Source organism: Suncus etruscus, chromosome 6 (genome assembly GCF_024139225.1).
Source record: "Suncus etruscus isolate mSunEtr1 chromosome 6, mSunEtr1.pri.cur, whole genome shotgun sequence".
NCBI lineage: Eukaryota > Metazoa > Chordata > Mammalia > Eulipotyphla > Soricidae > Suncus > Suncus etruscus.
The window spans coordinates 72,638,505-72,662,564 of record NC_064853.1 but is presented as its reverse complement, the minus strand read 5'-3'; the positions used below and the strand labels follow the sequence as shown (position 1 = coordinate 72,662,564).

Sequence of the window (24,060 nt, the reverse complement as noted above, 5' to 3'; positions counted from 1 at the left end):
CCTTCCTTCCTTCCTTCCTTCCTTCCTTCCTTCCTTCCTTACTTCCTTCCTTCCTATTAAATCACCATAAATTACAAAGTTCCAAAGTTATTCCTGATTATCAGGCATACAATGTTCAAGCACCAATCCATTCACCAATTTCCCCTTCCCTCCACCAATGTCCCTAAGTTTCCCACCACCTGCCCCATAGCCTACCTCTATGGCAAGCCCTTTTCTTTTTCTTTCTTTCTTTCTTTTTCTCTTTCTTTCTTTCTTTCTTTTCTTTCTTTTCTATCTTTCTTTCTTTTTTCTTCTTTCTCTTCTTTCTTTCTTTTCTTTTTTTTCTTTTTCTTTCTTTCTTTCTTCTCCTTCTTCTTTCTTTCTTTCTTTCTTCTTTCTTTTTCTTCTTTTTCTTTCCTTCTTCTTTCTTTCTTCTTTCTTTCTTGCTTCCTTTCTTTTCTTTTCTTCTTTTCTTTTTTCTTTCTTTCTTCTTTCTTTCTTCTTCTTTCTTCTTTCTTTCTTCTCTTCTTTCTTCTTCTCTTTCTTTCTTTTCTTCTTCTTTCTTTCTTTCTTCTTCTTCTTTCTTTCTTTCTTTCTTTCTTTCTTTCTTTCTTTCTTTCTTTCTTCTTTCTCTCTTTCTCTCTTTCTTTCCTTCTTTTTTTTGTTTCCTTTTAGATGCTGTGGCTTGCAACACTCTGACTGAAAGGGTTTACCTCCTTTCAGCACCCAGTACTCTTTCAGAGCGATCACTTTCCCACATCATTGTTATAGTGGTCCTTATTGCTAAAAACCAAGAGTGAGGTAATAAATCAGCTTTTCTTGCTTCTTATTTGTTCTCATGTTCAGAATGTTATCTCTTTCATTACAGCTAGTAAAGTAGCTGTAATGAACCCCAGTTCTATCTGACTCCCCAACCCTACCAGGAGTCATCCCTGACATTAGAGCCAGGAGTAAGCCCTAAACACAGCCAAATGTGGCCAAAAAAGGTCTCATCTCATTACTGGAATTTATAATATTCCCATAGAAAAGTGTTTTTATTCAAATCAGGTAGAAACTTTATTAATTGGGAAGTCTAGAATCTACATTACATATTGTGTGCCAGCTTCATCGGCCCTTAAAACACAGAAACATTCATTCATCCAAAAGAATTTAAGTACATCTGTGTTCATCAGTGCAATCAATACAATATCAAAGATATGGGGTTACTCCTGGCTATGCACTCAGAAATCGCTCCTGGGTTGGGGGACCATATGGGATCATAGGGGATCTAACTGCGGTCCGTCCTAGGTTAGTGCGTGCAGGGCAAATGTTATACCCCTTGTGCCACCGCTTTGGCCCCCTGGCCTTTACCCTTCTATTAAATAAAATTTCCAGGGCGGAGAGAGAGCACAGCGGTAGGTTGTTGGCCTTGCACACAGTTGATCCAGGATGGATGGTGGTTAGAATGCCAGCATCCCATATGGTCCTCCTTGCCTGCCAGGAGCAGAGCCAGGAGTAATTCATAAGCGCTGCCAGAATGATGCCCCTCCCAAAAACCACTCACTAAGTAAATTAAAATAAAATTTCCAGACCTCTGCACATCTATATTCAGTGCATCACTATTTACAATAGTCAGACTCTGGAAGCAACCAAGGTGTCCAAGAACAGATGATTGGCTAAAGAAACTGTGCTACATATACACAAATAATATGCAGCTGTTATGAAAATGAAGTCATGAAATTTGCTTATACATGATAACATGAAGAGTATTATGCTGAGTGAAATGAGTCAGAGGGAGGGGATAAACATAGAATAATCTCACTCATCTGTAGTATATAAGGAAAATAAAAGGCAGTGTGAGGATGATATATATATATATATAGGAGGACCAGTCCATCGCAGAAAGCTTGCCCCAAAGAGTGGAGAGTAGAGAAGGGTCTAATATGAAAGGAATATGCATAGTGTCCCTTTATTAGCAATAGTTCAAACTACACTGGAGAGAGAGTGAGAGAGAGAGAGAGAGAGAGATGCCTCCCCAGTAGCAGGTTGGAGAGGGGTTGGGAGGGAAGAGGTTGAGGGGGAGACTGTTGATGTTGGCAGGAAATGCTCACTGGTGAAGGTTGTTGTAAATTGTATACTGAGTGTGCCCCCTCCAAAACCATTTTTCTTTCTCTTTGTCTTTATCCCCAGAACTCTGAAACTAATACTAAAGAACTTGGTCTTACTGATTTGTTTTTCTAAGCATTTCTCAATTCCATCAAACTGTGTAGTAGGTCCTAATCCTCTCTTCATTCAGTAGCCTCCCACATTGTTGTCATACATCTGTAAAATCACTTTGCTTTTTCCCTTCACCTTTTTTGAGTTAATTAGCACAAGTACCCTTAATTATATCAACCCTGATCCGTAGGTGATATATGTTAAATACTGGCAAATAAAAATGGCAGGGAAACAGCAGAGAGAAGCTTGGCTGGTTCAGTAAAATCCAAGAAGCTGCTCGACACTCCATGGCCAAAATACACTTTCTTCTGTATCTCTGTCTGGTTTTTCATGTGAAACTGCAAGCTGAGACCCCACAGAATTCCCCACATCACATGATATTTGATCAAATTTTGCCAAACCCAAACCTTACATTGATTGCTAGATTTTTTAATTATACACCTGACCCTGATATTCTCTTGATTAAAAATACATAATTCCAAGGCCAGAGAGACAGTACAAGATAAGGTAATTGTCTTGCGTGTTGCCCTGGTTTTATCCTTAGCACTGTGTATGGTCCTGAGCATCACAAGTTGTGTCACTTACAAAAGCTTTATCATTTCCCCATAATTCTTTAATGCTTTAAATGTTTGAGAGTCCTGGCTTAGATACCAAGGTTCGTGTTGTAATTTTGGATACCATGCCCTGAATTCCATCAGAGGTAAGGGACTCTTGATAATACTTTAGTTTCTAGGTTGGTTACTAGTGTAGAAACTGGTAAAGTTAAACTCGGATAAGTTTGTGACTGGGCGGTTTAGAATGAAGTCAGACAACAGAAGAGGAGTGCTATGGATTCAAACCATCAGGGAGAAACTTTTGGGGACAATACTAGTTTTATTTTAGATGAGAGTGGGAAAATTATAGTGTGCTTCAGCCAATCTGGTTAAGGGAAGGTAAGGCGTGAGCTCTGTGTGTTTAGGAGAAAGCAGAATGTGATTAGGGTATTGGGGCAAGTAGGGTGTGAGATCTCTGTGTTTAGGGGACCAGGGAAAAGCAGGGTGTGTGCTCTGTGTATTTAGCTACAACTGGAAAGAGAATATTTCCAAGCGAAAATATAGTTCAAGAGTTGAATTTAGTTCGATGCACACTAAGATGGATGCATCCAAGCATATTGTTATATTTTGTTTTTCGACACTGGGCATTTCTTAGGACTTACTCCTGGTTCTCACTTATTGGAATGTTAGTGGGACCACCTGGGATGCTGGGGATGGAAAACTCCCTATGGGCTGCACTATTGATCCACACATCCCATCCCCTTTTCAAAAGCGTTATAAAGAGGCTCCTTCAGTGTCAGATGAATAGAGGTCGACTCTTTATCTTTGTCACTTAATGAAGGTGTAAAATGACAGTGATGGGTATAGTAAGTTGAGTTCTCTAACGTTCGGAGTTGTTAATTTCCTAAAAGGCTTGAATTTGGCAGGTATCACTTGATGACTTTCAAATGAACTCAGGACAGGGACACACGAGCCACGAACTGTGCACAATCACCCACAAAGCGAAGGTCCAGCAGCGACAGCGGGAAAAGTCGCGTGCAATACACAGAGCAGCACTGCGCGTGCGCAGCACGCACCGACCGCGCTTCTTTCCGGCCTTTCCCTGCTCCTCCCACCGGACGCTCCCGCTTCTCGGTCACTAAGGCGACGAGGACTTCCCTCTGACGTCATATCAGATCCGGGCCAAGTCCGGAAGCGCCCGGCCGCGTCCTGGAACCAGCTTAGCAGGCAGGCCTCCGCAGCGGATACACTGAGAAGTGATTCAGGGAAACGCGTGTACTGAGACGCTGTAGTTTAGAAGGGCGCAGGCACGCGACCCACTTTCCAGACCTCAAGGTGGCGCTGTGGCCTCTCCAAAGGTCTTGCTTCCGCTGAGCCACTCCGGGAGAGTCGCTTTCTGATTGGCCAGCTGAGGTGACGTAAGAGGCGCTAAGAGGCGCTGGCCAATCAGCTGAGAGCTGAGCTGGACTTGGCGGTAGCAGCCGGAGGAGCTCGGGCTCTTGCAGCTGGGTGCGGATTGGTGAGTGTGTGCGGGTGAGTTGGGAGCACAGCTGGTGGGTTTGGAGGGCGTGTGTGTGTGTGTGTGTGTGTGTGTGTGTGTGTGTGTGTGTGTGTGTGTGTGTGTGTGTGTGTGTGTGTGTTGTATAGGGGGATGTGTGTTCTATGTTGATCTGTGTTTGTAGGGGGAAGTGTGTTCTATGTTCTGAGTTGATGTATGTTGTATGTAGGGGAAATGTATTCTGTGTTGGGGTGTGTGTTGTATGTAGGGGGAAGTGTGTTCTGTGTTCTGAGTTGATGTCTTTTCCTGGCGAGCAGGGGAACCCCGGGAATCTTGCTCCACGGGTTCACTGAGTTGACTCCTTGCGTAGGAATCGCGCGGCCTGTCTCTTTCTGGCTTAGAATTCCTGGGAATCGCGGGGTGCAAACGTGGGTCTAATTCCCATTTGATAGTTGGATTTGATGCTCACGTTGAAATGACTTTCTAATAAAGCTGGAGCGAGAACCACGGCTTTCGTGGTTAGATCTTGGTTAAACTTGGCTGAAAAATTAACACCTTACTGAGATTAGTGGTAAAGATTGGTGGTGGTGGGGTTTGGCTCTTTCTTTCTTTCTCTCTCTCTCTTTTTTTTTTGGTTTTTGGGCCACACCCGGCGGTGCTCAGGGGTTACTCCTGGCTGTCTGCTCAGAAATAGCTCCTGGCAGGCACTGGGGACCATATGGGACGCCGGGATTCGAACCAACCACCTTAGGTCCTGGGCCGGCTGCTTGCAAGGCAAACGCCACTGTGCTATCTCTCCGGCCCCGGATTTGGCTATTTCTACAGGTCTTTTTCTTTTTGTTCTTTCTTTTGTTCATTCATTCATTTATTCATTCATTCATTTATTCATTCATTCGTTCGTTCATTCGTTAACCTTCTCAGAGATTCTGAGCCCTTTGAGACGTTCATCTAAATCGTTGACTCTTCTCTAGAAAAATGCATCTTCGCCCAAACTCACATTTGATATATTGTTGCAGAGAATTTAATTTTTTGTGCTCTCAAGTCTCCCTTGGGTTTTATGTGTTCAGGTGTAAGAATCCATGCACTGAGGGAGAAGAAAAGTGTCTGCCATAGAAGCAGGCTGGGGGCGAGGTTGGGAAGTGAACACCGGTGAAGGGCTGGTTGTTGGATTATGTATGACTGAAACTTTTTAACTCTTTATCTCATGATGATTCCATGAAGGAATAAAAAAGTCTATCTGTAAAAGGATTGAAGGGAAGAAGTGGTGGGAAACTGGAGGTTTTAATATAGAGATGTTTGGTATCAGAAGTATTTTTCAGTTGCGTTCCATCACTGTTTTTGAGAAGGGATTTATTGAAGACTTTATGGAGGAACTTGCTGAGTTTGCTTTCATTTCCATCTGGACTGTCCTGTGGAAGTACCTTCTGTGTATATATCAGGCTTCCCTTTCCCATTGTATCAAGAAATAGCAAATAGATTCCTTTTGAGTATCAATTGCAGCAAAGGTTTGAAATTTTTATGGTCTGGGCCATGGGTAGGTAAGTAAAATAAATTATTCATTCGTTTTTCTAGCTGCATTTCTAGTCCAAACTATTTTCAGTATAGCATTTTTTGTAATAATATGGAGACTTTTAGGGGCCGGAGCGGTGGCACAGTTGTAGGACATTTGCCTTGCACTCGGCTGACCTAGGATGGACCGCAGTTCGAGGTCCCCCAAGCCAGAGAGATTTCTGAGTCAGGAATAACCCCTGAGCTTCACCAGGTGACCAGGTGTTGCCCCCAACCCCCCCCCCAAATATATATGGAGACTTTTTTTTCTTTTTTGTCATACCTGCCAGTATTCATGGGTTACTCCGGACTCTACACTAGGAATCATTCCCAGTAGTGCTTGGGGGAACATATGGGATGCTGAGGATCAAACCTGGATCAGCCACATGCAAGGCAAGTGCCCTACCAGCTGTACTATCTCTCCAGCTTTAGCCCCCAAAAGTCTCCATATTATTACATATTATACATATTACATTATACATATTATACATATCTCCATATTATTATTGGGAAGTGAACACTTGGAAGCACTAGTATCACAGATATCTTTAATTTGCTTTTCCCCCCATTTTTCTTATGGGACTTGGTGTCTTGAACCCCAGTGGCAGAAATGTTTGTTAGTCCAAGTTTTAGGATGTCAGTAGGATTAATAAAGCATACAAAAGAGTTGACATTCTTCTCCTTGAAAGCTTAGTATGAATAGCTGCTTTCTTAGCCATTATCTTTCAAGGCAAACATTGTGAGAAGCAATATCCTAATGAGATGCAGCATAGTTGAAAACTTTCTGTAGTAATTTGGCTTCATAACTGCTGGCAAATGTTCACAGAACATTTGGGTTGGCCTATTAGGCACTCCTTTAATTAATTTTATTAAAAATAACTTTTCTACCAAATGGTAGGCAACAAAAAGGAGAAAACATAAGGAATAAGAGAAATGACTCAATAATAAGCTTACATGGACTGTAGTTTTTTTTTTTTTTTTTTTTTTTTTTTTTTTACAGGGATCTGGGTCTCCCAAGATCTGCTCAGGGACTCTATGGCCCCTCCAATATTCTCAACCAACTGGGCAGAGAGTTCAGTGAGGGGACTCATGGACTTTTAGTGCCTCTTTGGCCTTCAATGCCTGGGACTATCCAGGTCACCCTAGAGGTTCTTGGGGGGGGCTACAGGGCTGCACCCAGTGATTCTTGGGAACTCTGTGGACCAGGGATTGAGAGGGATTTGGCCCAATCAGGTACCTCGATACTCATATCTCTGCAACCCTAAAATGCAGCAGCATTTAGTACAGTACTTTAATGGAACAAGCATGGAAGGAAACTTGAGTGCTGAAACAGGGTTTGAAACTTGGCTCTGAAATTGACTTGGTTGATAAGATGTATGATTGACAATGATATTTAAATAATAAATTAGTGATCTTCAGTAGCATGCAGCTTCAATATGATAAGAAAATTCTAAACCTGTTTAGTTGTGGTGTAACTGGGGGTTTATACTTGTAGCTCCTGGGTCTGCATTTTGCAGTGGTGAGGGTCAAAATTGACCTTACATGCACACATGCATGATAACCCTCTATCACTGCACCACATCCTTGGGTCCTTTATTATTGAGCTACATCTATTTCTTTTGTTGTTGTTTGTTTTGGGGCCACTCCCAGTGGTGTTTAGGTGTGACTCCTGGCTCTGCACTCAGAAATCACTCCTGGCAAGCTTGGGGGACCATATTGGGTACCAGGGATTGAACCTGAGTCACTCACATTCAAGGCAAATGCCCTAACCACTGGCCCCTATTATTTTTTAAAATAAAACTTTTTTTTTTTTTTTTTTTGGTTTGGGGGCCACACCTGGCAGTGTTCAGGGCTTAATGCTGGCTCTGCTCCAAGAAACCACTCCTAGGGCTTGGGATGTTGGGGATATATCCCAGATCAGCTGCATGCATGGCAAATGCCCTACCCATTGAGCTATTGATCTAGTCCCAAACGTCTTTAATTGAATCACTGCGAGTACATAGTTACAGAGTTGTTCATGATTGAATTTCAGTCATACAACGTTGAACACCCATCCTTTCACCAGTGCACATTTCCCATCACCAATGGTCCCATTTCCCTCTCATCCTTCCCTCTGCTCTCCCCCGTGCCTGCCTCTATGGCAGACATTTTTCTTGTCTCTCTTTTGCTCACTCTCTGCTCTTCTCTTTTTTTCATTTTAAACACTGGTTTACAATATGGTTATGAGAGGGGTATCATGCATATCACTTTGCCTCCTTTCAGCACCCAGTTCTTGTCCAGAGTGAATATTTCTGTCATTGTCATAGTGGTCCCTTCTCTGCCCTAACTGCACCACCTTGCTATTTGTGGCAAGCTTCCCAGCATGGACTAGTCTTCCTGGCTCTCATCTCTGTTAAGACAGTGCTTTGAGAAATATTGCTTTAGTTGAACCCCCTCCATTTGTTTGTTTGTTTATTTGAGATTTAGTTGAGAATTGCACATACCATCATATTTTCAGTTTCTTTTTAGACTATGGCAACATACTTGGAGTTCATTCAACAGAATGAAGAACGTGATGGTGTGCGCTTTAGTTGGAATGTGTGGCCTTCCAGCCGTCTTGAGGCTACCAGAATGGTTGTTCCTCTGGCTTGTCTCCTTACACCTTTAAAAGAACGTCTAGACCTGCCTCCTGTACAGTATGAACCTGTGCTGTGCAGCAGACCAACCTGCAAAGCCATTCTCAATCCACTTTGGTATGAATGCTTTTCCAAATTAGTAAAAATTATGTATACAATGAATGGTGTCTCATGAAATTATTCATTGGGCAAGTCATTATGTTGAGATGAATCTCTTAGGTGATGATTGTTTAGAAATCTTCCTGGACTAAATACTATAGCTAAAATGAAAACAATGAAAATGAGGTAGAAATAGAGGGAAAGAATTTGGAATTCACTTTTTTTGTGATTTGTTTTTTTAAGCTAAACAGTTGATTTCCTTTGTGCCTTTCAAAAGATTTTCCCAAAGCCCAAAACTTTAGACATTTTCTGATTCATACCTGGTTTGATGATGCTGTATGAGAAGAATAAATAATACACAAGAAATTTAAACTCTCAGTAATTTTATTGTGTGTAACTATTTTGCAGTCAAGATAGTTAGCTGTGATATTTCTTAGATCTGGACACTATTTCAATGTATAACAAGAGGGTCACAAAATACTGTTTAAAAAAAAGATGAAGGAGTTTTTTTTTAATGCCACTTGGCATTGCTCAGGGGTTACTCCTAGCTCTGCACTCAGATATTACTCCTGACAGACTCAGGGGACCATATTGGATATTGGGGATTGAATCTGGGTCTGCCATGTGCAAGGCAAATACCCTATTTGCTGAGCTATAACTCTGGCTCCAAGATAAAGTCTTTATATATGGGAATTTGTTTTTTATTTCAGTTCCCTTGCTTTATCTGATATACCATGTTTTATTATACCACTGCTGTTCTTTTAAAATGATAGTCACAGATGGCCAAGTTTCTAAGGTAAAATGCAACTGGAACTTTATCTTAAAACCAATTTAACCCAGATGCCTGCCTGTCCAGCTTTTCTTCAAACTAAATATGATTTAAGTCAGGGAAATTTACATGAGAGAAGGGAATTTTCATATTGAAATATAATCTTTTTTGTTTGTTTGTTTTTGGGCAACACCCGGCAGTGCTCAGGGGTTACTCCTGGCTATCTGCTCAGAAATAGCTCCTGGCAGGCACGGGGGACTATATGGGACACTTGAATTCAAACCAACCACCTTAGGTCCTGGATCGGCTACTTGCAAGGCAAATGCCGCTGTGCTCTCTCCTGAAATATAATCATTTTACTTGTTTGAACAATAAAAGTGTTTTAAAAAATCACGTAGACTACATTAAGATATCCGAGTAGAAGGAACTAACCAATAATATATATGAATTATGAAATTGTAAATATTAGCTAGGTAGTTAGCAAAGAAACAAAGGATTTGATACTGTTTGGAGAAAACATCACTGTTCTTTGGCGCCAGAATCCCAACTGCAGTGAACGTTTTGTCTGCTTTCTTTGAATGCACAAGCACAGAAACATAGATCAATCTTATATATAAAACTTTACATTAACATTTAATATTTTATAGCCTAAAAATGAAAATGACCCTTTTTTTCCCCCACAGCCAAGTTGATTATCGAGCAAAACTTTGGGCCTGCAATTTCTGCTTCCAAAGAAATCAGGTATATGAAGTATTTTAAACTGTATTTTTTCTGTTTTATTGAATCTCTGAAAAAAATAGTGAAGTTGAATTTGTGTCTACTCTGGAACTTAACTCTTTTCCTTTATTTTTATCTTTTGAATCATAACTGGTGGTGCTCAGGGCTTACTCTTGGCTCTGTACTCAGAGATCACTCCTGGCAGTACTGGGGGATTCTATGGGGTACCAATTATCAAACCTGGGTGGACCAGGCACATAGCAAGTGCCTGCTCTATTATTGTCCTGGAGCCCAAGGAACTCAACTGTTTCTGCTAAACTTAAGTTGTGATAGTTTTCATGAAGTTGAATATTGAATGGTGAGTATTTATGTGATTATTTTTTCTATTGAATGCTATCTTGGTTTTCTTTTTTTGTGTTCTTGCCATTTGCTATGGACAGAATAGAACATTTCCTTTTCTTGTATTTCACTTGATGCTAATTGTATAGTGCACCTAGACAGAGTGACCATTTTCTTTCTTTTTTTTTTTATGGGGGGGGGGGTTGGGTCACACCTGGTAATGCTCAGGGATTACTCCTGGTTCTACACTCAGAAATCGTTCCTGACAGGCTCGGGGGACCATATGGGATGCCGGAATTCAAACCACCAAGAGTGGCCATTTTCTAATCTTTCAGATTTTGAGGATCTCAGTATGGAAGTTGGACTTTCTCTAACTTAAAAATGTTGAAACTGGGATTGGAAAGACAGTATAGTGGGTAGGGCATTTGCTTTGTACACAACTGACCCAAGTTTGATCCCTGGTATCACATACTGTTCCCAAACCCCACTAGAGCACAGCCAATAATTAAAAAAAAAAAAAAAGTTGATTCTGGGCCAGAGTGTAGCATAGCATAGGGTGTTTGTCTTGCACTCTGCTGACATGGGTTGGTCCCAGGTTCAATCCCTGGCATTCCATATTGTCCTCCGAGCCTGGTAGGAGAGATTTCTGATTGCAGAACCAGGAATAACCCCTCAGTGGCACCAGGTGTGGCCCCAAAACAAAAAAAAATAAAAAAGCTTGAATCTTTGGGCACACACACACACCAAAAAGGAAGGAAGGAAGGAAGGAAGGAAGGAAGGAAGGAAGAAAGGAAGGAAGGAAGGAAGGAAAAGGAAGGAAGGAAAAGGAAGGAAGGAAGGAAGGAAATGTCCAGACCTTTAGCAGATCTTAAGGTATAATATTGTTTAAATATATTTACATATTTGATCGGATAATCTTATTCTCAGATTCAGCTCATGGTAAGTCCAGGGACAAAGAGACCTTTGTATGACCAACTAGAGGCTTGGAAACTATAAGTAGATACTGTGTAAAATTTATTCCATAAGAGTCGAGCATATACAGACTTTTAACACTTTAAAAAGTTTGGGGCCAGAGAGATATCACAGCGGTAGGGTATTTTCTTTGCATGTGGCCGACCCAGGACAGACCTGGGTTTGATTCCTAGCATCCCATATCATCTCCCAAGGCTGCCAGGAGTGATTTCTAAGCACAAAGCCCGGAGTAACCCCTGAGTGCTGCTGGGTGTGGCCCAAAAACCAAAAAAAAAAAAAAAAAGTTAAAAAAAGGTTGGCCTACCAGGGGTCTTCAAACTACGGCCCGCGGGCCACATATTGTATTTATTCCCATTTTGTTTCTTCACTTCTAAATAAGATATATGCAGTGTGCATAGAAATTTGTTCATAATTTTTGTTTTTACTATAATCTGGACCTCCAACAGTCTGAAGGACAGTGAACTGGCCCCCTGTTTAAAAAGTTTGAGGACCCCTGGTACACCTTGCTGTGCTCAGGACCTATTGACTCTCTGTGCTCAGGATCACTGCTGGAGGGACTTGGGGGACTATATGGTGCTGGAGATGATACCCAATTCAGCTCCATACAAGAAGTGCCTTACCCACGGCACTATCTCTGGTTGGTCTTCTCAAACATTGCCAGAGTTGGGGTGGAGGAGTGGTGAGGATGGGGTAAACCTAGCTGACTGTACTGAAGGCTTACTTCTGGCTCTGAGCTTAGGGGTCACTCCTGGCAAGCTCCAGGTAATATTTGGGTTGCTGGAGATTGAACCTGGGTCAGTGGTGTGCAAGGTAAGTGCCCTGCTGACTGTACTCTCTCTCTGGCCCCAGGAATCTGCACTTAATAACCTGTACTATATGTTCCCTGGGCAGTGCTGGTTGTGACTGTGGAGCACTGAGCTGGGAGTAGTCCCTGAGCATTGCCTGGTGTGGCTCAGAAACTGAAACATTGATTAAAAGAACTAGAATGTCAATACCTTTCAGCCCAGTGAAACATTCTCTGTTTTCTTCTCTTCAGTTTCCTCCTGCTTACACAGGCATTTCTGAGACAAATCAACCTGCAGAATTAATGCCTCAGTTTTCTACTATTGAGTATGTGATACAGGTAACTTGTATTTCACTATCATTTTATTTATTTATTTGTTTGTTTTTGGGCCACACCCAGCAGTGCTCAGGGGTTACTCCTGGCTCTGCGCTCAGAAATCACTACAGGTAGGCTCAGGGGACCATATGGGATGCCGAGAATTGAACTCGGGTCTGCCTGGTTAGCCTTGTGCAAGGCAAATGACCTACTGCTGTGTTGGCACTCACGAGCAATTTAAATACTGAGTTTCTTTTGAAACACTTTGCTTTCCTTATCTCTTATATATCCAATGATCTAAAGCTGGATGCAAAAGTCCTCTACATTCAGTGGAGGTGTTTGACTGGCATTGTTTTAGGCCTGGAAAAGAGATTCCCTCAAAAGGAACCATTCTTCACATCAGTTGCTACTCTGTCTCCTAATCATTTGGCTTTGAAACCTTCAGTTCACCTTGCCCCCAACCCCCTCATCACATCGCTTATCACTTCACTAGAAAATTTTGTAAGTCTATATATTTTAAACCCCTACTCGGATAAGGCCAAATCCCCTCCCCATTTTAATTATTTGATCAGACTCTTGACTCTTGTGCCTGATTTTACCCAACCCAGATGAAAGTAATTCTGTAAGGACATGACAAATTTTTTTCTGTGTTGAGAAACCCATAAAGGTGAAACTCTTTCTCTTTACTCAGTGTCTATCTTCAAATCCATGCTGACCTCATTTTCTGTCATGCCTGCCTTCATTCACTTGGCTTTAAGTCAAATGGATTTCTTTTCCTTTACTCAAAGGTTCCAGGAAAGCTCCTGCCTGTGGGCCATGGCTCTAGCTTTTCTATTAGCATTCTCTTTGTCCTTTTTACTTGGTCATGTTTGGTTTTTTTTATAAAGTTTTTGCTCAGTTGTTACGTGGTATTACTTTTGGTCTTGACACCCAGCTGTGTTCAGGGGATGCTACTTTGCTTGGCACTTGGAGTGTCTCCTGGCACTACTCAGGGGACCTTGTGTTTTGGGGATTTGACCTGGGCCTCATCTAAGCACATGCTTTTTGTTTTTATTTTTGGACCACACCCAATAGTGCTCAGAGATTACTCCTGACTCTGTGTTCATGGGCCAGTGCTGATGGACTTAAGGGGCTGTTTGGGGTTCCGGGGATCAAGCTTAGGCCATCATCATGCAAGGCAACCCACCCCCCTACTCACTATACTATCATTATAGCCCCTTCAAAGCCTTTTTATCTCTTTTGTCCAAGTTAACTTCTGGAGGCAGGTAGTGGTTGTTGGAATGAATCAGATATATTTTTCAAGATCTAGAATAAAGGCTAAATTATTAAAAACAATTGTACAAGAAGTTTTTGCTTGCCAATTTGCATTGAGTTTGTTTTAATAGAACCTGTCTTATAATGAAATACTGAAAGTTTAGTTTAGATATCCTTCCCCCTCTTCCATAATAAAATATAGATAAAGAATTATTTATATTCCCAATTGATTTTGGTTTTATGGACCATACCTAGTGGTGCTTAGGGCTTACTCCTGACTCTGTGCATCAGAAATCACTCCTGGCAAGCTTGAGGGAACCATGTGGGAAGCTGGGGATTGGACCTGCGTTGGTGCATGCAAAGTAAATGTCCTGCCTGCTGTGCTATGACTTTGGCCCCACATTCCTGACTAGCTTTTAATGGAAGAGTGGATTGTGTCTAACCGTGTCTTGGTCTTTCTCCAAAGCGAGGTCCCCAGACCCCTTTGATCTTCCTCTATGTGGTTGACACATGTCTCGAAGAAGATGACCTTCAGGCACTCAAAGAATCCCTCCAGATGTCCCTGAGCCTGCTGCCTCCAGATGCACTGGTGGGCCTGATCACATTTGGGAGGATGGTGCAGGTCCATGAGCTCAGTTGTGAAGGAATCTCCAAAAGTTACGTCTTTCGTGGGACCAAGGATTTAACTGCAAAGCAAACACAGGTGTGTACCTAAATAGGAGCTAGGGCAGTTATCTCAGAATTCAATTCTGCACTTTCTGCATTCTACTACACGACTCTTTGTGGCCTTTTAGGACATGTTGGGCCTGACCAAATCTGCCCTGCCCACGCAGCAAGCAAGACCAGCTCAGCCACAGGAGCATCCTTCTGTTTCCAGCAGGTGAGTCAGCCAGAGAGTTATGTTAGATGTAGCAGTGTACATGGGCAGTCACAGGAGCAAGAGGCTTCTTCATTTCTTTTTTTTTTTTTTTAAGCAGTTTATTTATTTATTAATTGATTGATTTTTGGGCCACACCTGGCGATGCTCAGGGGACCATATGGGATGCCAGGAATCAAATCCGTCTTGGGTCGGCCACATGCAAGGCAAATGATTTACCACTGTGCTTTCTTTCTGGTCCTGAACTTCTTCATTTCTAGAGAGAAGACTAGAATGGCCTAATCAGTCATGATTTTTGATAATTTTGTTGGGAGTGGTCATACCCATCAGTGCTTAATATTTTACTCCACCTTCTTTTTATTTAAACAGTGATTACGGGCCCGGAGAGATAGCACAGCGGTGTTTGCCTTGCAAGCAGCCGATCCAGGACCTAAGGTGGTTGGTTCGAATCCCGGTGTCCCATATGGTCGCCCGTGCCTTGCCAGGAGCTATTTCTGAGCAGACAGCCAGGAGTAACTCCTGAGCACTGCCGGGTGTGGCCCAAAAACCAAAAAAAAAAAAAAAAAAAAAAAAACAGTGATTACAAAGTTGTTTATCATTGAGTTTCAGTCTTATATTTACACCACCCTTCACACATGAACGTTTCCTGCCACCTGTGTTCCCAATTTTACTTCCTCTCCTCCCCTCTGCCTATCTCTAGGGCAGGCATTTTACTTCTCCATCTCTCTTCCCCCCTTTTGTTTTCCTTTTAGACACTTTTAGTACTGTAGTTTGTACTATTGTTAATGAAGGGATATCTTTCATGTCACTTTACCTTTTTTCAGCACCCTGTTCTTCTCTAGAGTGATCAGTTCCAACTCTCATTGTCATAGTGGTCCATACTCTGCCTTAACTGTACTTACCTACTCTTTGTAGCAAGCTTCCTACCATGTTCTGGTCCTCCTGACCCTCATCTCTCTTGTTTCTGGATACTAATACTATTACTACCTTTTATTTTCCTTATATTTCACAAATGAGTGTGATTATTCTGTCTACCCCATTTCCTCAGACTCATGTCACTCAGCATAATAATCTTCATATTCATCTGCGTAGAATCAAATTTCATGACTTTATTTTTTTCTAACAGCTGCATAGTATTCCATTGTGTAAATGTACTACTGTTCTTTTTAAAATTTATTTAAACACCATGGTTACTAGGTTGTTTATAATAGTTTTTTCCACAGATAAAGTTGTTCATGATTGAGTTACAGACATACAATTTACAACAACCTTCACCAGTGTGCATTTCCCACCATCAATATCTCCAGTTTCCCTCTTCCCTTTCTTTCTTTTTTTTTTTTTTTTGGGTTTTCGGGCCACACCCGTTTGATGCTCAGGGGTTACTCCTGGCTAAGCACTCAGAAATTGCCCCTGGCTTGGGGGGACCATATGGGACGCCGGGGGATCGAACCGAGGTCCTGATCCTTGGCTAGAGCTTGCAAGGCAGACACCTCTAGCGCCACCTCGCCGGCCCCTCCCTCTTCCCTTTCTGATGTCCTTTTCTCTCCCAGATACACCCTTCCCCACCTGCCTCAGTGGGTAGGCATTTTACTTCTCTCTCTCTCTCTCTCTCTCTCTCTCTCTCTCTCTCTCTCTCTCTCTCTCTCTCTCTTTCTCACACACACACATACACACACACACACACACACTCTCCCCCTCCCCCTCTCCCCCTCTCCTACCTCTCTTCTCCCTTCCCCTCCCCTCCCCTCCCCTCTCCTCTCCTCTCCCTCCACACTGTGTGTATCAGTCTTTATCCACTCATCTGTTCTTGGACACTTGGGTTGTTTCCATATTCTGGCTATTGTAAATAGTGCTGTGATGAGTATATCAGAGTTTACTCTTGATTATGAGTTCAGGCATCACTCCTGGCAGAACCTAGGGCCATATGTGGGGATCTTGCTCATGTTGCTGCATTTAAGTTAAGCACCCCAGCCACTGTACTAGCACTTTGGCCTCATGATTGTCTAGCCAGTAGTTAATGTCTAATAATGTTCATAGTACATCAGACTATATTTGAAATGTACAAGTGGATCATATATAGGAGCTGGGGATGTAGCTCAGTGATAGAGCAAATGTTTCTTGTCTGAGATCTTGGTTTGATTCCTGATCTGCCTCTTTTCCCCTCCAAACTAATTATATGTACTCATATGGGGGCACATGTGCCTGTCATGGTTTTCCTTGAGATCTCTGGACAGTGCCTTCTGTTAGATGCTAGTAAAACTGGGGAAACTGAAAGGACTTCTTTTGGGTGTCCTCGGGTGACACCAGGTGCCTATTCCATTTATTCAGTTTCTGAAGTTCCTGAAACTGCCTCAGACTAGGTTAACTGTTGGCAAACATGTTAAAATGCATTTGACTGATTTGTTGGGGAGAAGACTTTTACTGTGGCAAGAAAACTGGTGCCTCTCTGCATTTCCCCCAAGTCTCAAACAAAATATAAGCAAGATACTTACCTACATGAACTTTTACATGAACTGAATTTAGGCTTATCTTTAGGATTTCTTTTCAGCTTAAGATAGAGTGATGTTTGTTTTCACAATCTTGCAGATTTCTACAGCCCGTTCATAAGATTGACATGACTCTCACTGACCTTCTTGGGGAGCTGCAGAGGGACCCATGGCCTGTAACTCAAGGGAAGAGACCATTGCGATCCACTGGTGTTGCTTTATCCATTGCTGTTGGCTTATTGGAGGTAACTTGAATTTACTAGAACCTTTCAAACCATAAAGCTTAAGCTCAGAAGTTTGATGAGGGATGTTCTTTTTATGACTGAAACCCAACTACAATTATGTTTTTAATCGTGGGTGCTTAAATAGAAGTATTGTAAAAGGCTTGATGGTGTGTTTGAAGCTGTTTTTTGTTGTAGTTTTGTTTTGTTTTTCGGGGAGGAGAGCACATCAGTGGTGCTCAGAAATTGCTCCTGGCAGGTTTAGGGGACCATATTGGATGCTGGATATTAACTGAACTTGGATTTGCTGTGTGCATGACAAAAGCCCTACTTGCTATGCTATCATTTTGGCCTCTGAAGCTCAGTTTGTCCTCTGTCAACCATGTTCATATCTCGGAAAGTGTTTCTTTTCTTTCTTTTTTTTTTTAGAAAGTGTTTCTGTTACTATTTTTTCCTCATGCTCAGGAGCTTCTTTGTTTTGAAAATACCAAGTTGAAATGAGCAGCACAGGGCCCTTAGAACCATGGAGTGTTCATGGCTTGCATGTGGTTGGTCTTGGTAGGAGACAAGCTACTTACTCCTGAGCACTAGTGGGTGTGGCTCCCCAAGAAACTACTGGGCCAGAGCAATAGTACTACAGGTAGGGTGTTTGTCTTGCTTTCACTGGCATCCAATATAGTCCCCCAGACACCACCAGGACTAATTCCTGAGTGCAGAGCCAGGAGTAACCTCTGAGCATCATCAGGTGTGACCCAAAGAATAAAAACAATAAAACCAACAACTACCTAATAAAAGAAAGAAGAGTTAGTAGACAATTTACCTAGCATGCTACAGACCTAGGTTCAATCCCTGACACCACATATGTTCCTTTATGCATTTTTTTTTTTTTTTTTTTTTTGGTGTTTGGTTTTTGGGTCACACTCAGCAGCACTCAGGGTTTACTTCTGGCTCTTTGCTCAGAAATCGCTCCTGGTAGACTTGGGGGACCATATGGGATGCCGGGATTCAAACCACCGTTCTTCTGCATGCAAGGCAAATGCCCTACCTCTATGCTATCTCTGCGGCCCCTTTTTTCTTTTTTTTTCCGTTATGCTTTTTTTAAGAGTGATCTCTGGGCACAGACCCAGGAGTAAGTCAGGAGCATTGCTGAGTGTGTTTCTTTTTTTTGTTTTTTGTTTTTTTTTGGGTCACACCCGGCGGTGCTCAGGGGTTACTCCTGGCTTTCTGCTCAGAAATAGCTCCTGGCAGGCACGGGAGACCATATGGGACACCGGGATTTGAACCAACTACCTTAGGTCCTGGATCAGCTGCTTGCAAGGCAAATGCCGCTGTGCTATCTCTCCAGGCCCTTTTTTTTTTTTTTTTTTTTTTTTAATTTAAACACCTTGATTACGTACATGATTGTGTTTGGGTTTCAGTCATGTCTGAGTGTGTTTCTTAACCCAAAACAAAAGTGTACGAAACATTTAGGTTGGAAGATGCTTTCTCAGTTGTATTTTGCATTGTTCTTTGATGCTATAAGGATTCAGAATAGCTTCAGAGAACTCATTTTTTTTTTTTTTTTTTTTTTAAGGGAAGTAGAAGCAAGCTTGCAATGATGGTGGTGGCTAATAAAATACTATCTGCTGAGGAAGGGGGAAAAAAGTAAATACTATCGCTGTTTTAGGGTACTTTCCCGAACACTGGAGCCAGGATTATGCTGTTTACTGGGGGTCCTCCCACTCAAGGACCTGGCATGGTAGTTGGAGATGAATTAAAGGTTCCTATTCGTTCCTGGCATGATATTGAGAAAGACAACGCACGTTTTATGAAAAAAGCAACCAAGGTAGGTGATGATGGAGTCTTTGCACTGAAGCTGTAGGAACTCAGGACTGGGTTTCAACTGCTCTGGAACACAGCTCCTTTGCTGCTATTACTGTTTCAGCATCCTCGTGAGATGGGCGATCCAGAATCACTCACTCAAGGTGTTTTGAGATGGAAAATTGCAATTTATATGAGTGCTTCTTTGAAGAAAACGATCTTGGCTCTTATTCGCTTTGGATCATAATTCGCTCTTTCCTCTGCCTTTTTCCTGCAGAGAAATCTGCTTTCTCTTAAACCTCTCTCTTTCTCTCTTTTCCCCCATTACCTCCCCCTGTCTCTTTTTTTACTTTTCCTCTCTCTTCTCTCCCTCTACCATATCTCTCTAAAGTTCTTTAAATAAAAACAATTTTGCTTCACACAACGATTAAAAGAGGAAACCATCTCTTGTGTTGTTATATTTGATTTCATCCCTTAGGTGTAGTAAGGATTATGCATTGAATATGTTAATGTTACTGTTTCCTCTCCTCACAGCACTATGAGATGCTGGCTAACCGCACTGCTGCCAATGGTCACTGCATTGATATTTATGCTTGTGCTCTTGATCAGACTGGACTTTTGGAGATGAAGTGTTGTGCAAATCTCACTGGGTATGTTGAACAGCCAGCTTATAAAAAGTTTGTGAATTTAAGGGATGAGTGATGAAAAATCAGGAATGGACAGGTCCAGCTTAGAGAACCTTTTGGAGGATTCCAGGTTATGGCTTCCGTGACTCGGGTGGGTACTTGTCCTCTCAAAGGAGGAGGAAGTAGTAACGCTCAGGAACTCTCCAGAGGTCACTTCTTCCCTGGCGTCTCCCAGAGAACCTGTTTTCAGACACTAGACAGGAGCCACAGGTCTGGGGAAGGGGAGTGAGGGGTTCTGAAAGCTCAGGTAGGAGACCCTGTACCTGTGTCATATTTTGGGACAGGTGCGCCAGCGCTCATTCAGCCCTGGAGGCTGTCTTTCTCTTGAGTCCGTCTCCCTGTGTTCAGGTCCTGGTGTCTATCTCTGCTTCTCAATAGGCAAGGCACCCTGTCCACAACCTCAGGGTCTTTTGAGGGACTTAGGTGAAATATGCCTGCCCTGGCCTCCCCTCTTTGTCCTTCCCAGCAGCCAAATTTTCACCAGTTCCCTAGGGTTGTGGCCTAAAATAGTCAGGTACTCTGAGATACTTGGGCCATATAATCTTAATATCCCAATTCAGAGAATCCTGGGCTAACTGTTCAGATACAGGAAATACTAAATTTGTGAACAATATGTTCCTCTGACTTTCAGAGGGGAATGAATTGGGCCAGGAGACAGCATAAAGGGAGGTAGTACATGCACAATCCTGAGCTAACTTAGCCCCATATGGGTCCTGAGCACTGTGAGGTGTGGGTCCAGTGGGCCCCAACATCACCTGGATGCCTCCTCTGTCCACTGCATGTGAGACCCAAGTGTCGTGCCTTCACGCCCAGTTGATGTCAGTTCATTAGGGTGGCCCCAGGATTTTGGGAGGCCCCCAGAAGCATATTAAACCTAATAAAAGGGTGGGTGTTCATAAACTGGAAAAAAACGTTAATATAAAGCTCTTGAGGTAGAGCATAATTTAATGGATGTCCTACCACCATGGATATTATTTCAGGCCAAAGAATCTGCAAGGACTTGGAGATCTTTTTTCATCACTTAACCCATTTTTTTTTTTTTTTTGTTTGTGTTTGTGTTACACCTGGTAGTGTTCAGGGGTTGCTCCTGGCTCTACGCTCAGAAATCACCCCTGCATACATGGGGAACCATATGGGATGCCAGGATTCGAACCACTGTCCTTCTGCATGCAAGGCAAATGCCCTACCTCCATGCTAATTCTCTGGTCCTACTTAACTCATTTTTTAAACCCAGTTTTCTGTGGTTTTTGTTAATTAAAGGACTCTTTGAAAATTTTTTGTTTGGTTTCTTTAAAATAATTTGACTTAGGGCCAGAGAGATAGCACAGCAGTAGGGTGTTTGCCTTACATGCAGCCAACTCCAGATGGACTCTGGTTCGATTCCTGGCATCCCATATGGTCCCCCAAGCCTGCCAGGAGCAACCCCTGAGCACCGCTGCATGTGACCCCCCAAAAAAAACCAAAAAGTAAATTTTGATTTATAAGATATTGAAGACTGGCGAGATAGTACAGGACTTTGCTTGCTTTACATGTAACTGATCTGTGGGTCCACAACACTGCACTCAGTCCCCTGAACATCATGGAATATGATCCAAATATTAAAAACAAAAAAAAGGACATTACAAAAATGATGCAAAGAGATTCACTCTTAATCTCCATTAAGTAACTTCCAGTGACAATATCCCACCTAAATATAGCACAAGGTCAAAACTAGGAAGTAATCTTGACACAATGCAACTTTTGGGTTTGAGTCATCAAATGTGTTTGCTTTGGTGCTCAAGGATTACCATGACAAGGCTTAGAGAAACATAGGGTCAAGGATTGAACTTAGGTCTGCTGCATGCTGGTAGGTGCCTGCCCACTGTACTCTCTTTCTGTTCTGACATAATACGATTTATAATACACTCCTACTTTGATTTCACCAGGTTTACAAGCACGCATTTCTTGGTGTTTGTGTATGCTTCGATTTTTTTTTTTTTTATCGTTATTATAGTTTGTATAACAACCACTGTGATTAAGATAATGTAGATTGGGGCCGGAGAAATAGAACAGCTGTAGGGCGTTTGCCTTGCACACAGCCAATCCAAGACAAACTTCTGACATCCAATATGGTCCCCATCCTGCCAGGAGCGATTTCTGAGCACAGAGCCAGGAGTAATCCCTCAGCACCACTGGGTGTGACCCAAAAACCAAAAAAAAAAAAGAAAAAAAATGTAGATTCTCAATACAAATTACACTTCCTATTTTTCATTTAATTAATTGGTAGATTAATTAAATTTATAGACATGGTTTTCACCAGGAGATTACTCAGTTTAAGTATTGGTTGCTACTGATGCTCTTATATTTATATGCAAAATAGCAGTCTAGCTCTCTGAGCTAACTTCCAGACCTCTATGGTTTTATTTTTTTTATTTTTTTTATTATTTTGGTTTTTGGGCCACACCCGGTGGTGCTCAGGGGTTACTCCTGGCTGTCTGCTCAGAAATAGCTCCTGGCAGGCACGGGGGACCATATGGGACACCGGGATTCGAACCAACCACCTTTGGTCCTGGATCGGCTGCTTGCAAGGCAAATGCTGCTGTGCTATCTCTCCAGGTCCTGTAGTTTTATTTTTATTTCATTCATTTTATTGAAGTAAAACCATATTTTTATGTAGGTTTCAAGTGTGCATCATTGAGAAATCTTTTTTTTGTTGTTTTTTTGTCACACCCGGCAGCACTCAGGGATCACTCCTGGCTCTATGCTCAGAAATCACTCCTGGCAGGCTTGGGGACCATATGGGATGCTGTGATTCAAACCACCATCCTGCATGCAAGGCAAATGCCTAACTAACCTCTATGCTATCTCTCTGGTCCCCCAAAATTATTATTTTTATTGTCTTCTGTATTTGTTTGGATTTACCCATGCCTGTTAGCTGTGGACTTATTTTCTTTCTTTTTAGACTTATTCATAAACACTAAGGGGATATTTAAAGGGCTTTTAGTAATCCTAATTTTTTTTTCTTCCATAGGGGCCACATGGTGATGGGAGATTCTTTTAATACTTCTCTCTTCAAGCAAACATTCCAAAGGATTTTCAGTAAAGATTTTAATGGACACTTCCGAATGGCATTTGGGGCTACTTTGGATGTAAAGGTACTAGAGCTTTCTAAATTTATTTTCCTTTTTTGGTTTTTGGGTCATACCCGGCGGCGCTCAGGGGTTACTCCTGGCTCTACACTCAGAAATCGCTCCTGCCAGGCTCAGGGGACCAGATAGGATGCTGGGATTCGAACCACCATCCTTCTGCATGCAAGGCAAACGCCTTATCTCCATACTATCTCCACCCCCCCACTTTTTATAATAATTCTTTTTTTTGGGGGGGGGGGCTACACCTGGCTGCGCTCAGGGGTTACTCCTTCCTATCTGCTCAGAAATCGCTCCTGGCAGGCACGGGGCACCATATGGGATGCTGAGATTCGAACCACCTTTGGTCCTGGGTCAGCCATTTACAAGGCAAACGCCCTATCGCTGTGTTTCTCTCTGGTCCTTTTTTTTTTTTTTTTTTTTTGGTTTTTGGGTTATACCCGGTTACTCCTAGCTCTGTGCTCAGAAATCACTGCTGGCAGACTCAGGGGACCATATGGGATGCTGGGATTCGAACTGCTGACCTGCAAGAAAGGCAAACGCCTTACCTCCATGCTATCTCTCCAGTCCTTTTTTAAATAATTATTTAAGCACCATGGTTGCAAAATTTTTCATACTTGAGAGTTTTAGTCATAGAATGAACACCACCATTCACCAGTAACATTTCCCACCACCAGTGTTCCCATTTTGCTTTCTATCCAGTCCCGCCTACACCCCATATCTGGGACAGGCATTTTGCTTCTCTCTTTCTCTCTCTGTCTCTTCTCTTTTTTCCTTTTTGACAATGTGGTTTGTGCTATCATTAATGAAGGGGTGCCACACATGTCACTTTATGCCTTTTCATTTCTTGTTCAGAGTGATCAGTCTCAACTATTATTGTCATAGTAGACCCTTCCCTACTCTACCTATACTCACTGCTCTTTGTGAAAGCTTTCTACCATGGACTGATCCTCCTGACCCTTATCTCTATTATCTATGGATATTATTACTATATTGTTTTTTATTTTTCCTATATCCCACAAATAAGTGAGATAAAAGAAGTATTCAGTAGTTGGCCTGGGGAAACCTCTTTTTATATCCATCCCATCCATCCTATCCCATCCATCTGTCCATGTATTTTTGGATCACACCTGGTATTATTGAGAGGCTACTCTTAACTTTGCCCTCAGAAACACTACTGGCAGGCTCGGGTACCATATGGGATGCAGGAGATCAAACTTGGGTCAGCTGTATGCCAGGCAAACATT

General features: G+C 42.2%; 2 protein-coding genes across 3 annotated transcripts in view; one reads left to right on the top strand and one right to left on the bottom strand.

Annotated features, from left to right (window-relative positions):
* SNX5 (sorting nexin 5) overlaps positions 1-24,060 on the bottom strand; it is a 1,173,556-nt gene that overhangs the window by 444,349 nt on the left and 705,147 nt on the right. The gene's annotated exons all lie outside the window — the stretch shown is intronic.
* The window catches only part of SEC23B (SEC23 homolog B, COPII coat complex component), a 36,176-nt gene continuing 16,266 nt past the window's right edge, over positions 4,151-24,060 (top strand). The window contains exons 1-10 of the mRNA XM_049774378.1: positions 4,151-4,241; positions 8,252-8,486; positions 9,921-9,978; positions 12,302-12,388; positions 14,085-14,321; positions 14,413-14,498; positions 17,082-17,226; positions 18,869-19,027; positions 19,537-19,652; positions 22,699-22,822. Of these exons, the coding sequence (XP_049630335.1) occupies positions 8,266-8,486; positions 9,921-9,978; positions 12,302-12,388; positions 14,085-14,321; positions 14,413-14,498; positions 17,082-17,226; positions 18,869-19,027; positions 19,537-19,652; positions 22,699-22,822 (1,233 nt within the window). The 5' untranslated portion in view covers positions 4,151-4,241; positions 8,252-8,265. The remainder of the gene's footprint in view (positions 4,242-8,251; positions 8,487-9,920; positions 9,979-12,301; positions 12,389-14,084; positions 14,322-14,412; positions 14,499-17,081; positions 17,227-18,868; positions 19,028-19,536; positions 19,653-22,698; positions 22,823-24,060) is intronic.